The sequence below is a fragment of the Neophocaena asiaeorientalis genome, unplaced genomic scaffold (assembly GCF_003031525.2).
Source record: "Neophocaena asiaeorientalis asiaeorientalis breed wild unplaced genomic scaffold, Neophocaena_asiaeorientalis_V1.1 scaffold124, whole genome shotgun sequence".
NCBI classification, from domain to species: Eukaryota; Metazoa; Chordata; class Mammalia; order Artiodactyla; family Phocoenidae; genus Neophocaena; species Neophocaena asiaeorientalis.
The window spans coordinates 15,227,782-15,242,834 of NW_020174135.1; the positions used below are offsets into that span (position 1 = coordinate 15,227,782).

A 15,053-nucleotide genomic window follows, 5' to 3' on the forward strand; every position below is an offset into this window, starting at 1 on the left:
GAGCGACACAAGTATAAATATAACAAGTAACAGCAATTGAATTTCAAGTTGAGGCGTACTTAATCACACCCTCGGGTTATACCGAGGTACTGATGGAGTCGATATGTTAGCTGATTGCTAACAAGAATGAATATGCCGCTCTTCTGAGCAGGGAGAATTCTGCAATATCCCGTAGCCCATCCCTGCAATGAATCACTCCCTAAACTTCATGAAGATGTCAGCGACCCACCATCAATAACTCTCTCACGAAGCACAAGGGCCAAATGTCGCACGTTTATTTACATGTGAAATGTGTTTAATACAGTTGGGATGGATATGGTTAGTGCATGACACCTGACAGCAGCAAGACCTTTTGAGGAACCGAACGTTGACTACAGTATATCATGCAAGTATATCTATATATACACAAAAGAATTTCTTCTCTTAAAAAAAAAAAAGTACAAAACATGTTTCGGGATAAATACAAGATATAAAATGCAACAGAAAACACAAAACCAAAAAGTAGAACTCTCCCAGAGAACTATAAACGTTTGGAAGGGACAGAAGAGTACCTCGGCTGCACTAAGAAAGCGGAACTACCGATGTTAAAGATACTTATTTAAATGGCTGAACTAAACCCAGGTGGCTCAGTGCTGACTCGAACGGCCAATTGCAACATGCCGGCTGCTGCATCAATAAGGTGGAAGTTGTCCGTCCCAAGTCTACTAAGTACCAGGACGTATGGCAGTAGCACCCTGAACAGGAAACGCCGACTCTTTAGACAGCAAAGCGTTAAGTCAATTGTGATTTTTTTTTTTTCCTGTCAAGAGCCAGAGAAATACTTGATATTTTTAGTTGTGTCTTTGCAATAGTTAATAAATTACATGACAAAAGCTTGACTATATAAATCTATTGGTCTAACTACGTATTTGTAACTTTTACAGTAGTCCAGCCCTTTCGCTGCTATATCTCCTTGTGCTCTTTATAAGTCAGCCTTGCAAATCGGCCCAGAAAGCCACCGCTGCCCCCAGCCACCCCGCACCCCCGTTTTTTCCCTTTAGGATATCCTTCTTCCCCATTCTGAGATGGAATTAATCCACGTTCCTTACTGGATTTCTGGCCCAAGTTTTCATCCCCCCGCTGAGAAAGAAGCGACCTGCAAGGCTGCTTTCGACACAGTTTGGCCTGGAGAAGACGCCACACGCCGGGCTGCGGTCCTGGCGGGGCCGGCACTCCCTGGCGGAGCAGGCACGTTGAGGATAGTGCTAAGACACTTAAAAGTCCCTAGTGTTTTTGAGACCTACAATCACCTACGATTTATGTAGTGAATTCTAAAAATTAAAAACACTAAAAAAGGCATTATCGTAGCCTGTAATTAGTTAACCCATTCAAATCTGTGACATACAAAATGGTTTATTTGAATTCAGGAACTGCCCCTGATACTAAGAACTGTTTTAAAGAAACAGTACAAAAAGAAAAATTCTAACTCAAATTAAAAAACAAAAAAAAAAAACCAAGAACGAAACAAAAAAAACCTTCAAAACATTTTCCACTAAATACTGATATAAACATGTAACAAAGAGTATAAAAAGTTATTCATTTAAATATATACAAACTCTTTTCAACTCAAATACTGTTTTAATACTTAATCGAGGAGGATATACAGGAGGAGGTGGAGAAGGGAGTGGAAGGAGGATATATTGCAACAGCCTAGACAGTACTGTTAACTCTATGATAACTGCCAACTTTTTGTAAGAAAACTGTCTCTTTGCTTCCAATGTGGACCGGGACTCTCGGCGGGAAGGGTGCGCGGCTATTTCTCCGCTGAGCTCACTCTTTTGGATTTGATGAAGGCCATGCCGTGGGTCCGCATGTGGGCGTTTAAGGCAGCTTCCGTCTCGAACGTCTTTGCACATACTTTGCACGTTCTGTCCGACACGGGGCCATCGGCCGGCGCGTCCTCTGGGCCGGGCTTGTTCTCCTGCTGGCTCTCCTCGCCGGCCCCGTTCTGCTTGGCCGCTGGCTGCGGCTCCTTCAGTTTGTGGACGATGAAGAGGTGCCGGGACAGGGAGACGTGCGACGTGTAGCAGAGGCCGCACTCGCGGCACTGGTGGGACGAGCCGTCCGACTTGTGCTGCGGGATGTGCTCGTGGAACTGCAGCAGGTTCTCCGTGGTGAAGCCGCACACGGCGCACTTGTGCACCTTGAACACATTGATCTTCAGCTTCTTCAGGGGCTGCGTGATGGCTCCTCGGGGAGGTCTGAACTCTAAAACGGGTTCTTCCAACTTCCGCTTGGGACTGGGAACCTTGGAGAGAAAAACAGAGCGGGTGACGCACTGAAAACCGGTCTCTGGGTGGGTGACAGGCGGTCGGTGCTCGTGGGCCCCGGGGCTGCGGGGAAACGTGTCCCAGGAGCGGGGGTGGGGTGGGGTGGGGTGCGGGCTCCTTAAGGCTGCGTGGCCGCCACCCCACCCAAGGGTCGTGCCTTCCAGCCCCCCAACAGAGATGGACTCAGCGATGACCAGGCATCCTCCAACAGCCGGCTTGGTAGGACAGACAGGTCATGGCCCTCGTGGGACGCAGGCGCCAATGGAGTGACGAAGAGCCACGAAGGAGCCAGCGTGCAGTGTGGCAGGGACAGCCTGAGCCAGGAGGCCACACGGGGAAAGGGGCCCAGGAGGCAGGCCAGGGGGGCCGGGGCAGGGCGACCAGGTGAGTGTGCAGATAAGGCCGAGGAGAGGCAGGGGGTGGGCGGACTGCAAAGCACCTCGTGGAGGAGAAGATGTCTGCACTTGTGCTTCTCCCGAGACTGAGGTGGAGCCACCTGAGCCTCACCGAGTCTCCTAAGCGCCCTTTCCTGCCCACTCACCTTCCTCCCACTCCTTCCCCTCTGGCCTCATCAAATCCCCTCCCTTCCAGCTCTCTAAAAAGCCAAGACGAGGGGCCGCCCTGTCCTCCCAGCTCTGCAGCCATCCTGCTTTTCCGCCCTGACCTAGGGCTGCTCCTGCACATACGTTCTTTAATTCCACCCCCGCCTCCCCATCACTTGAGGGAAAGGGTTACAATTTAATGCGACACGAGTCTGACTTGTATTCTGATTTCAACGATTAACTCCTTGAAAGCACACATAGGCTTTTACCCAGGAACGTTCCAGACGCAGCACAGGGCCAAAGACAGCAGGTCTCCTAAGTGTCTGCTTTACCGCAACAGCACTTGCGACACACACACCGTGTACTCAGGTTAGTATACGTGTACTCAGGTTAGTATACGTTCTGTTGTCTGCTTCAAGTTCACTACCTACTAATAAGGCACTATCTACGAATCTTATCTTAATCCTTTATCAGTACAAAGAGAAGCTAAATGGAATCAATTTTGATTAGGTACCTCTCACAACCAATATACTGCCAATGAAAAGGAGTCTAGGTTCATACAATCCCCCGGCTAAGAGACCACTTCTGTGAGGCAACATAAAATTTTATATGTAAGTAGATCAATCCCTAAAGTTGTGTCTGGAAGGATACAGAAGAAACTTAATAAAGGTTACCTTTTAGGAGCAAGATGAAAGCTCAGAACGAGTGCAGCGAGAGCTTCCCTATTATTTTAAAGTTTTATGCACAGTCTGAATTTTTAAAACTGTGTAACCGTAGAATAATTTAAATGCAAAAAAAAAATGGCAAAAGCAAGTCAACACAACTTCACTGTAAAGAGAACACGTGCAGTGTTTGACCTTGGTATCTTCTTTTATTTCTGCTTCCTCCTCATTGGTGGCTTCTGTCATTTCTTTCAAGTCAGGATCCTTAATTCCGTGCATGAGTTGGATATGTTTCTCCAGCATTAACCGTTTCGTGAAGGTACGCCTGGAGTCTGGGCAGTGCCTGTGAGGAAAAGGACAAGGAAATAACCTACTTGCTTTAAAGGAACTCACTGAGGTGCACATTCACTGCTGAAAGCCTTCAGCCGGCCGACAGCCCCGCTCAGAGGGGCCAGGGTCGTCTGCATGAGTACCACTGATCCAAAGCGAAAGAGTAATTTTGCTATGAATCATAGTTTCCAATTGGTGAAAAAAAAAAAACTCTTGCAGCTTTCGTTAAAAGTTTTCTATCAGTTTTTGTGTCCTTACAGGACACAAAAATTTGGGTCAGATGGAGTACTTATTTTCTGAGTTTGGTTAAAGTATTACTTAATTCGTTATTCTAGATGGCTGTAATTTTTAACATGGAGAACATTAAATTTCAAAAGTTTCCTTTCCAGTGACTCAGACGGTTCCCTCAGAATTTACGTCATGAGACACTTTAATAGGAAGAAAGTCCCTGCCTGACTCCTTCATGCTGGTGTTAACGATTCCTGTCCACTCTGCCGTAACACAGACAAGACAGACTGTCTCCCCATCAAATTCCTCATCAAAGCACAAATGCAATATGCATGGTTAGGACCGCAGCGCTCAAATACATGTGTTCAGTCAGTCGATTAAAACGTAGAAAACTGTGAACAGATATCCAAAACATGTCAATTATTTAAAATGTCATTTCAGCTTGTGCAAAATTATGTTAATTACGATCACAGTTCTTCTGTAGAAGATATGAATTTATCATTTTCTTAACCAAACAGGCCAAACACACGTAAATGGAAGTTAATGACCATGGTGATTACAGATACTCTAAGCCAGGCATCAAGAATACCACTGCAGCGAAGGTGGATGGAAAGTTCCTCATGGCTTATGAAGAACCAAATTTGCTGTCTTCAGAGAGGCTTCTAAGAATTTTATAATGATTGGCTCCAAATTCTGGTTATCATGTTAGAGACGCTCTATGGGGCAGCAGTGGGAGCCAGCACCAACACCAAAGAACAAACGAAATTAGCTGGACAATCCTGGCATCTTATTGCCTTACAGGCACTTCACGAGGAAATGAACACCCCTGTTAGAGGAAGGACTGTGCCATCCACGCCAGCATTCCTTTCCATTTTCTCAGCCCAGGGTTTCCTCCTAAATTCACTGATTCTTTCAATGCAGTCTCAACATACAGACTGTATTTACAGAATGTTCTCATCTCACCAAAATCACTCCCAGCTTTAATTTCACGGAAGGAGGGTCCCTGTTTTCCTACCCAAGAAACATTCCCTACCTAACCAAGACACAGCAAAGCCCCGGCGATCTGGTAGCTGACTTTCTCACGTTCCCTCAGCCAAATGGTACACAGAGCCCTGCTTTCATCACGGCCACACACTGGCTATATGGCTTCTGTGTCGTTTAGTCCTCTTTTATGAGAAGTGCCTTAAAGTAAGTAACCCTGTTATATCACCTCACTTCAGGCATGTTCTGAGTGGGTGAGAAAGCTTTCTCACTAATAATAATATAACAATCTCTGACCTTCATATACAAAGAATCTCATGGACTGTCCACTCAGTGGGTTGGCCCACTCAGTTCCTTGAATTTGGTCTCTAACCAACAGCGTGTGCTGAGATGAGGGATGCACTGCAGCCGAGGGGCAAACGTCCAGCCCAGGATGACTCCATGACTGGCCCCACCACGGCCTGCTCTGAACCCTGAGTAGATCTACCAGCCCAAACAGCTTACTGATGCTGCCAACTCCCTGTGTAAGAGACCGAAGAGCATCTCATTCAACCGTGCACCTACCTGCCCGTGAGCCACTTCTCCAAAATTCTCAGTAATAAAATGCCTACCTCTGTATAATGGATAAGAACATAGGTGGGAATTCCCTGGGAGAACAGTGGTTAGGACTCTGTGCTTTCACTGCTGAGGGCCCGGGTTCAATCCCTGGTCGGGGAACTAAGATCCCACAAACTGTGTGGCCAAAAAAAAAGAACAAAGGTAATAGATAAGAACATACAAAGGGTGGGCAAGGGACTGCTCCTTTTTATTTTAATATTGTTAAGTGTTACAAACCAAGCAAGAATGGTCTGTGAAAACAAAATACAATTCCGAAAGGAAATCCATACGCCATAGAGCAGAGAATGGGAAAATGGAAAGTTAATGGTGAAATGGGAAAAACCTTCGAGAAGTTCCAGGCTAATCCTTTCACTGTGCTTCCCACATTAGAAATCACAACTTACGAGCAGGTATAAACTTTCCTGATGCCTTTGTGCTTGATCCGGTTGTGACGGCACAGGCTGTGGGATGAGCTGAAAGACTTGTCACACTGGCGGCAGGGGTGCTTCTTCATTTGCTTTATTAGGAGAAAAGAGAAAGAAAGTCACTTGAGAGAACAAAAATGGAAACACTTTACAAATTAAAAACTCTTTTGTAAGAGTCTAAGTATCACTGCTGTTTAGCAATACAGTAACAAGACTAGAAAATTTTAAAGGTGTAACAGAGGACTTCCCTGGTGGTGCAGTGGTTAGCCTGCCAATGCAGGGGACACGGGTTTGAGCCCTGGTCTGGGAGCATCCCACATGCCACGGAGCAACTAAGCCCGTGCGCCACAACTACTGAGCCTGCCTGTGCTCTAGAGCTTGTGCACCACAACTACAGAGCCTGTGAGCCACAACTACTGAAGCCTACGCGCCTAGAGCCAGTGCTCCGCAACAAGAGAAGCCACCGCAACGAGAAGCCCGGGCACCGCAGTGAAGAGTAGCCCCTGCTCGACGCAACTAGAGAACAGCCCGCACGCAGCAATAAAGACCCAATGCAGCCAAAAATCAATCAATCAATCAATCAATCAATTTTAAAAAAACATAACAGAAAGGGTGGGTAGGGCTGGAGTAATCATGGAGGGGTTCATTTCTAGAGAACACACTTTATCAAGACTAAAAAACTATTTTTTTCCTTAAAAAGACTTATTGTTTTGATTGAACACAAACACCCAGATAGCTGAAAAGAAAACATAACATAAATTTTCTTTGCGTAAGAGACGTTATTTTTAAAAAGCAGATAACCTAGAAAAACAATTCTTCAGCAGATACCAAATAAAGCCATTAGTTAATTTGTTATGTCCAGAAAGAACAGGTTTCCTTCTCCAATATGCCATTTTAAATTACATCTCTGGCTAATTTTAAACATTTTAGCTTCTCCCCATAATAACTAATTATTGCTTAAATAAGGAAAGAGTTTTCCAAGAATGCTTTTTGTTTTAAATGATACCATTTGGTTATCTCAAGAACACAAGTTTGAAACCACTTTGGGGATACTGCCTGTTGGTATATGTAGAGTGTGTGTGTGTGTGTGTGCGTGCGTGCGTGTGTGCAGGGGAGGGACACTGAGAAAGCGAGAGAGCACGATCAAGAGATATATAAAAATCTGGGCTTCCCTGGTGGCGCAGTGGTTGAGAGTCCGCCTGCCGATGCAGGGGACACGGGTTCGTGCCCCGGTCCGGGAAGATCCCACAGGCCACGGAGCGGCTGGGCCCGTGAGCCATGGCCGCTGAGCCTGCGCATCTGGAGCCTGTGCTCCGCAACGGGAGAGGCCACAGCAGTGAGAGGCCCGCGTACCGCAAAAAAAAAAAAAAAAAAAGAGAGAGAGAGATAAAATCAAAGTGAAAGTTTCCCACTTTGGCTAAGACATAATGTTAATTCAACAGATTCCCATGTGGAACCTTTGAAGTCAAATTAGTGGCTTAACATTTAACACAAATTATTTGGGCATGATACGCACTGCAGTCTGGAAGTAATGTCATATCACGAGGAAATGAAATCAAGAGAGAACGGTTCTTCTCGTGAATGAAACAAATTTGGCTCATCAGCCCTCGTAAAAAATAGGGATGAAGAAGGAATAAGTTCTCACGTGAAATTGTGTTACTACTTTGGCAATAAGAAGAGGTAAGCAAGCAACTGTGACCTAAGTGATAAAGAAATGATGTTTTCTAAAAACTTATGTTTACATTAATCACCTGACAAACACATCCTTATTCAAGCTGGTAAACAAATCTATTCAGGCGGCTGAGAGGAGTCCCAGAGATGGGCTGGCACCTTTTCTCCACCACTCACTAACCATGTGACGGGGGAAAGTGTCCCAACTCCATAAACACCCACTCCTCAAGCTGTCAAGTGGGGATCACAGCAGTGCCGTCCTCAGAGAGAGTGCTGGGGGAAGGGGGCCACTGAAGGGCTAGCACAGTGCTTGGGACACAGAGAAATCCTCAATATGTGTTACTTTATTAGTAATAATAAAGTTACATATCCAAGTTTCATTTTTTAAAAAGTGGAAAATACAATCTTTTAAATAAAACAAATCAGTCCGGCGGACGCTGAAAAGGTCTTGAACCCAGACAAAGGCAAAGGAGGAAGTTCCTTCTCCAAGTTAAAGATGAAAGTCGTACCATTGCTTGTACTGCTTTCCTAAGCATATCCCCGGGATATATGGATATACATCATATATCCCAGACTGTAAGAATCATCTCTGGGGGAAAAAAGACACAACAAAGCAAGTGACCAACTAGTGCCTGAGATATCCTGTCCCTTCTCCTTCATAAAAATTTTCGATCACATTAAATAGGCCATCCCTACTCTCTTTTATTAGCATATGTAGCCAGAGAATGAATAAGAGGTTTCTTTTACAATAAAACTTTAAGTCAAGAACAGTCAGTTATGAATAGTTCTACTATGTTTCAATAAAGGTTTTTAACATCTACAAATACCTAACTCCTGTTGAATTCTGCACATATAAGATGGACAATGTTAAGATCACCTGGGAGAGCTGAAACACAAGACATCTTTCTAAAAGCAAGACAGTTGTAGCAAATAATCATAAAGGAGGGAGACAACGGAAGTGTATCTTTCTAAGCACAAAACAGGGCCGAGACCTCAGAGACATGCAGACTGGATTTTCTATTATGGTGAAGATTTTAATATTCTACTTCTTGTTACCGTGTAGTTATATTAATATCAAATCAAAATTGTAATAGAGAAATATCAATAAAGAAATCCTCAGAAGATAATAAAATAAATGAAGAGCAGCTCAAATCGATAATTATTATTTTCAAAAAGAGTTGACGATGTATGAGATACTCTTTTTCAACATCTTTATGAAAAAAAATTGCAGAAGTGAACTGTGCAATCATTTCAAAATCACTGGTGACAAGAAAACTACAAGTTAAACTCCAGTTTCCAGATCAAACCCGCCATGTTCACAATACCTAACAAGACAAATGACTTTCTTCTTTGTTAAATTTTAAATACTAACTTGTTTAAAGGTGCTTTGCCTAATTTATCTTCATAACTTGTATCTTCAATATTATAATAGTTCATACTGCTACTTTATGACACAGGGAGCAATTTTTAATCACACATGGGAAAAAACAGTATTAAGAAAGTGTAGGACTTCCCTGGTGGCACAGTGGTTATGAATCCGCCTGCCGATGCAGGGGACACGGGTTCAGGCCCTGGTCCGGGAAGATTCCACATGCCACAGAGCAACTACGCCCGTGCGCCACAACTACTGAGCCTGCGAGCCACAACTACTGAGCCCACGTGCCCCAACTACTGAAGCTCTCGCGCCTAGAGCTCGTGCTCCGCAACAAGAGGAGGCACTTCAGTGAGAAGCCCGCACGCAGCAACAAAGAGCCAACGCAGCCAAAAATAAATAAATAATTAACTTTTAAAAAAAGGAAAAAAGAAAGTGTAAAAGTCTATCATTCAAGACTTTTAATGTCCTTTACTTCTGCTGGCTCCAAGGCTGCATAAACTGATATTAACAGAACCTGGGCCTTAAGTGCACTTTTTATAGTTAACTAAAATCAGAAAAGAAATTTATGAATTATAAATTATTTTGTTTTTAAATAGAACTCTTTAAAGAAACAGTGAACTAATAAGCTGGAAGGGTCTGAAAATTTTGCTAAAACGTTAGAGCAAAGTATCAAATGAAACACTTGGGCACACCTCCTAAACTTTCTCCCTCATCTCCAATTTCTGACTCTTTTACCTTTGTGTCCTTTAGGGAAGAAAGCATTATTATTAACTGCTCTTACCTAACAAACTCCTTTGTTCTACATGCCCCAGCCCTGGGCTCATGTCTGAGCTCTGGGATTTAAAATGCCTCTGAAAGCCATTCTTTTCGGATGGCACTTGGTGGAGGTGGGCGCTCTCACGATCAGACATTTCCATGCTGATAACCAGTCCCTTCCTGTCTCTTGGCTTGAAGGCCTCTGTCTCAGGTGACTCTGAAGAAGTTAGAGGGAGAAAAGCCACAACTTCACACTCCCATCTGGCCAGACACCCACTCATCTCCATCTCTTCTGCGATTCCCTCCTCCACGAGATATCTGCCTCACACCAACATGCACAGGGCCTCCTTGACAACCAGCACATGTCCAGGAACAGCCACAAGTTTAAGATTAAACGGGAGCGAAGTTATTCCCAAAGCACGCTGACACACATCCTTCAGCTCTTATCATAGCGGTTTTTATGAAAAAGGAAAACCAAACCAACTGCATAATTTACGCCTACCACAGCAGTAATCCCTCAGAATTTAACTCCTAAAACCCTGGACCCTTCCACTTGGGAATCTATTCTACAGATAAACCCGCACATGGTACAGTCAGTTCTGATTTAACACAACATACATAGAACACGTGCTCTAAATCATTGAACTCTGCAGAGTCAGGCAACAAAACCCACAAGACTTCCAGCAACAGTGAAGTTCAGGGCGTAACTTTCAAAAACTGCCAACAACTCATTTAATAAAAAACGAAACTAGCATGGATTTACACATGTTAAACGGTTAAGAAACACATATTAGGTGCTGCAAAAAATGGGGCACTTTACCTCGAAAAAGACCTTCAGTTTGCTTGTGGAAGTGAGCGCCAGGGGGCTTGCTTGAGTTTCTGTGAAGCGGTGTAAGGAGGGTTATCTGAAATTGGAGGGAAGTTGTAACACCAGGTGTGGACCTGTGTGACTCAGCCCACGGGGAGATGAGGTCACTGGTGAAGGCAGAAGGTGTGTTGCACAAGTGTGCCGGGTGGACTCCTACACAACTCTGTTGCACAGTTTAATGATCACCTAGTGTTTCTCAGGGACGGAATCGCACGAGCAAACTCGGAATTCACATTATGCTTCAATTGTTCCCTGATGTATCAACTACATTGGAACAAATCTGTGTTTTCCACACAGGCATTACAGCAGAACTGATTGTACATACAAGGTTATTCACTGCAGCACTGTGTGTAAGGGGAAAAGATGGGAAAAAATGTGGCTCCATCCAAGGAGGAATGGTTAAATAAATGATACGTGCTCAAAACAATACTCTTGTCATGCAGCAGTAGAAAAGAATGAAAGATCTCAAAGCACTGGTATGAAAAGAACTGTATCATAAATTACATGGAGACGGAACCGGTGCAGAAAATTAACTTAATAAACTGTGTTCTGTGTTAAAAAGAGGTAAAAATGAGAACACAGACGCATATACGATGATACTGGCATAGAGAAACTTCAAGGGTGGCAAGGGTAGAAATGAGGCTTTTAACTGCATTCCTTCATATTATTTGGATTTCTGAACCATGTGAATAGAGCTCATATAAAAAAAATTATTTTTTTCCGTTGCCTCAAAAAGATCTTAGGTCAGGTTCACTGAGGTATTAATTTACGAAATGTAAAATTCACTTTTTAATGAGTTTTGGGAAATGGATACAGTTAAGTAACTGCTACTACAATCAAGATATAGAACAGTTCCATCACCCCCCAAATTCCCACGTGCCCCTTTAGCGTCAACCCCTCCTTCCTACACCCAACTCTTAAAAACCACTCATCTGTTTTCCATCCTACAGTTTTGCTTTTTCCATTTGTCACGTACATGGGACCATGCAGTATAATTAATGTGTGTGGTTTTGTGAGCCTGGCATCTCTCACTCGGCATCACGCATCGGCAACTCTATCGAGTGTATCAGTAGTCCGTGCTTCTCACTGCAGAGGAGTACTCCGTTGTATGGACAGACCCCTGTTTGTTTACCATTTACCAGGTGAAGGACTTCAAGGTTGTTTCCAGTTTTTGAAAATTATTGAAGTATGCAGTATAAACTATAAACATTCATGGACAGGTTTTGGTGTCAACATATGATCTTATTTCTCTTGGGTAAATACCTAGGAATGGGATTACTGGGTCCTATGGTAAATTACATAAGAATCTGTCAAAGTGTTTTCCAGATGGCTGTACTCTGTTTTTCCACCAGCAATGGATAAGAGCTCCAATGGCTCTGCAGCCTTCCCAGCACTTGATAATTGCCATTTTGTTTTATTTTATTTTATTATAGCCATTATCAAGGGTGGCTAGTGGTATTTCATTGTGGTTTAATCTGCATTTCTCTAATGACTAATGATAGTAAGGTAAAAATTTTTCAGTTAACAGATAAAATACCTATTTATATGGTGTGCCTCTTCCTCCAAAGAAAAGCCCTGAACTCTGTTTTTGGTTTTTTTGTTTTGTTTTGTTTTGTTTTTTCAGTACGCGGGCCTCCCACGGTTGTGGCCTCTCCCGTTGCGGAACACAAGCTCCGGACGCGCAGGCTCAGCGGCCATGGCTCACTGGCCTAGCCACTCTGTGGCATGTGGGATCTTCCCAGACCGGGGCACGAACCCGCGTCCCCTGCATCGGCAGGCGGACTTTCAACCACTGCGCCACCTGGGAAGCCCTGTTTTTGGTTTTTTATTTCAGGAGGAATTTCACTCTCTTGTAAGGTCCTTGAAAACAGAAGCTGTGGATCATTCATCCTTACAGCCCTGGCATTCAGCATACAGAAAACACTCAGTAAATAGTCACTGTGTAAATGAATAAAAGAAAAAAATAACTGAATACACAATTATCTACTGGAAAAATACGAGCATGTTCTACAAAGTGTTCACAGAACAACAAATTTACCATAAAGTCCTGGACAGAGAGCAAGCACTGCTTGTTTCTGGAAGATGGGTGAGACACCGGCATGTTTAAATCCTGGTAAGAGCCTCTAAAAAACAAAAACACTCACTGGGCTTCCCTGGTAGCGCAGTGGTTCAGAGTCCGCCTGCCGATGCTGGGGACGCCACATGCCGCGGAGAGGCTGGGCCTGTGAGCCATGGCCGCTGAGCCTGCGCGTCCGGAGCCTGTGCTCCGCAACGGGAGAGGCCACAACAGTGAGAGGCCCGCGTACCGCAAAAAAAACCCCAACAAAACACTGAGGACAGAGGTGGGGAGACAGGGAGGGACTCACACAGAAGGAAGAGCACATCCTCCTGTGTGACTGGAGATAAGGCTCTGCCCATAAACAGGTGCGATGCTTACACGGCCAGTGGTGGGCGGGTGAAGAAGGGACTGGGAAACGGAAGGAACTCCTGCCTGGCAGCTTCCATATCAAAGTGAAGTGATACGATGCATCTAGATGCTGCAGCGTTCACTTTCTTTCCCTTACTGTTGCCAATTATAAAAATAACAAATGGTTATTGCAAAATAAAAGAGAATGAGATTGCTTCTAATCTCACCAACTGAGGTACCCACTATCAATTTCTAGCTGTACATCCTGCCCATGTCTTTTCTGGATACACGGATTCACGTGTACTTATGAGTCTATATTATACATAGTGATTTGTCACCTGATTTTTTCGCTTGTAAAGCACACACAGCTACACATATTTTGATGATTCCACATTCTTCTGAATCCACCATTGTATTTTATTGTATAAATGGACCATAATCCATTTAAATATCTTCTATTAATGATTTAGATTATTTCAACTTTTACAGATAAAATTTTCTATAGTCAACCAATGATTTCCTTTGGATAGATTTCTGAAAATAGACTTTCAAGTTGTAAAAATGTTAAGGCTCTGTGTCCCTTCTTGCCGAACCGTCCTCAAAAAGGACACCAGTGACCTAAGTCGGTGTCTCTTCATCAGGAGTCTTCAACACCAGGTCACATTCCTCAACCCTGCCGAAGTCAATTCTACGGCACTTCCGTTTCTCTGCGACGCCGAGTGACGCTGGACATCTAGGCACATACACCTGAGCCATTTACATCTCCCTGGGGAACTGCCCGATCACATCCTTTCCGCGGTTTTCTATGCAGTGAGGGCTGGAGACAGCAGGTGGCAAGCCCAGAGGGTAGACAACAGAGCCTTGCACACCATGCTGAGGGCTCTGGATCGTCCACGAGTGCGAGGAGGGGGCACTGAAGGGTTTGAGCAGAGGACCAATATGACCGACACAGTTTAGATGGGTCACCCCGGCTGCCAAGTGTGGAAGCAGGGAGCCAGGGCACAGGGCTCCAGGGGAGAGATCCTGTGCCCTGGGCTGGGGGAAAAAGGGTGATGATAAGTGGTTAGATTTGGTATGTACCTCCAGGGTAGATGTATGGATGGGCTGAATGTAGGTGACAAAGAAGAGAAAAAGAGGGGTCAGTCATCACTCCAATTCTTTGGCCTGGGCATCGGTGGAGCAGAGTTACCAGCTACCAGTTGGGAAAAGAGGGGAGAAGCAGGATCAGGGAAGGAGAGGGATCAAAAGAGTTACGTTTTGGATACGTTAAGTGTGAGAAGCCCACTGGAGACCTAAGCAGAGATGTTAAATAAATAGGTGGTTAGCGTCAAGTCCGGATCTCAGGGGAGAGATCCGGCTGCAGATATACATCCGTGAGTCACTAGGACATAGATGCCACTCTGAGTCATGGGCCTGGATGGGAACTGTCTGAGAGTCAAAGGACACATCAACGTTCATAAGATGATAAAGACCAAGAAGAGCTATCGATGAGGCAGGATGAGAACCAAGAGAAGATAGTGCTTAAGAGGCCCAGCAAAGAAAGCACTTCTAGGAGGACAGAGCAGACGAGTGCTTCAGGCAGGTCAACGAAGACGCCAACTGAGAAACCCAAGCCCCCTGAACTCAGGGACACGGAAGCACCGGACAGGTTGGCAGGACTGGCTCTGGTGGAGTGGGGGGACGAAAGTCTAAACAGGAGAAGGAGGCAGAAAACAGAAGGACAGAAAACGATTCCAGGGAGATTTATTATAAAGGGAGGGAGAGAAAAAAATGGCAGTAGGGAAGGGGGGTGAGGAAAGCTGCTTTGCTGGGATAAGGGTACCAGGGCAGAGCTTTATGACGCTGAGAAAGATGCAGGAGAGAGTGGACGAGTGCGGGCAGCTGTGACACCCTCAAGTGGTC

The 15,053-nt window shown here is 44.6% G+C and overlaps 1 protein-coding gene across 1 annotated transcript in view; it reads right to left on the reverse strand.

Annotated features, from left to right (window-relative positions):
- Positions 1-252: 252 nt before the first annotated feature.
- ZNF532 (zinc finger protein 532) overlaps positions 253-15,053 on the reverse strand; it is a 107,671-nt gene continuing 92,870 nt past the window's right edge. The window contains exons 8-10 of the mRNA XM_024754922.1: positions 6,054-6,166; positions 3,709-3,856; positions 253-2,287 (exon numbers count right to left, since the gene is read on the reverse strand). Coding sequence (XP_024610690.1) covers positions 1,793-2,287; positions 3,709-3,856; positions 6,054-6,166 — 756 coding nt within the window. The 3' untranslated portion in view covers positions 253-1,792. The remainder of the gene's footprint in view (positions 2,288-3,708; positions 3,857-6,053; positions 6,167-15,053) is intronic.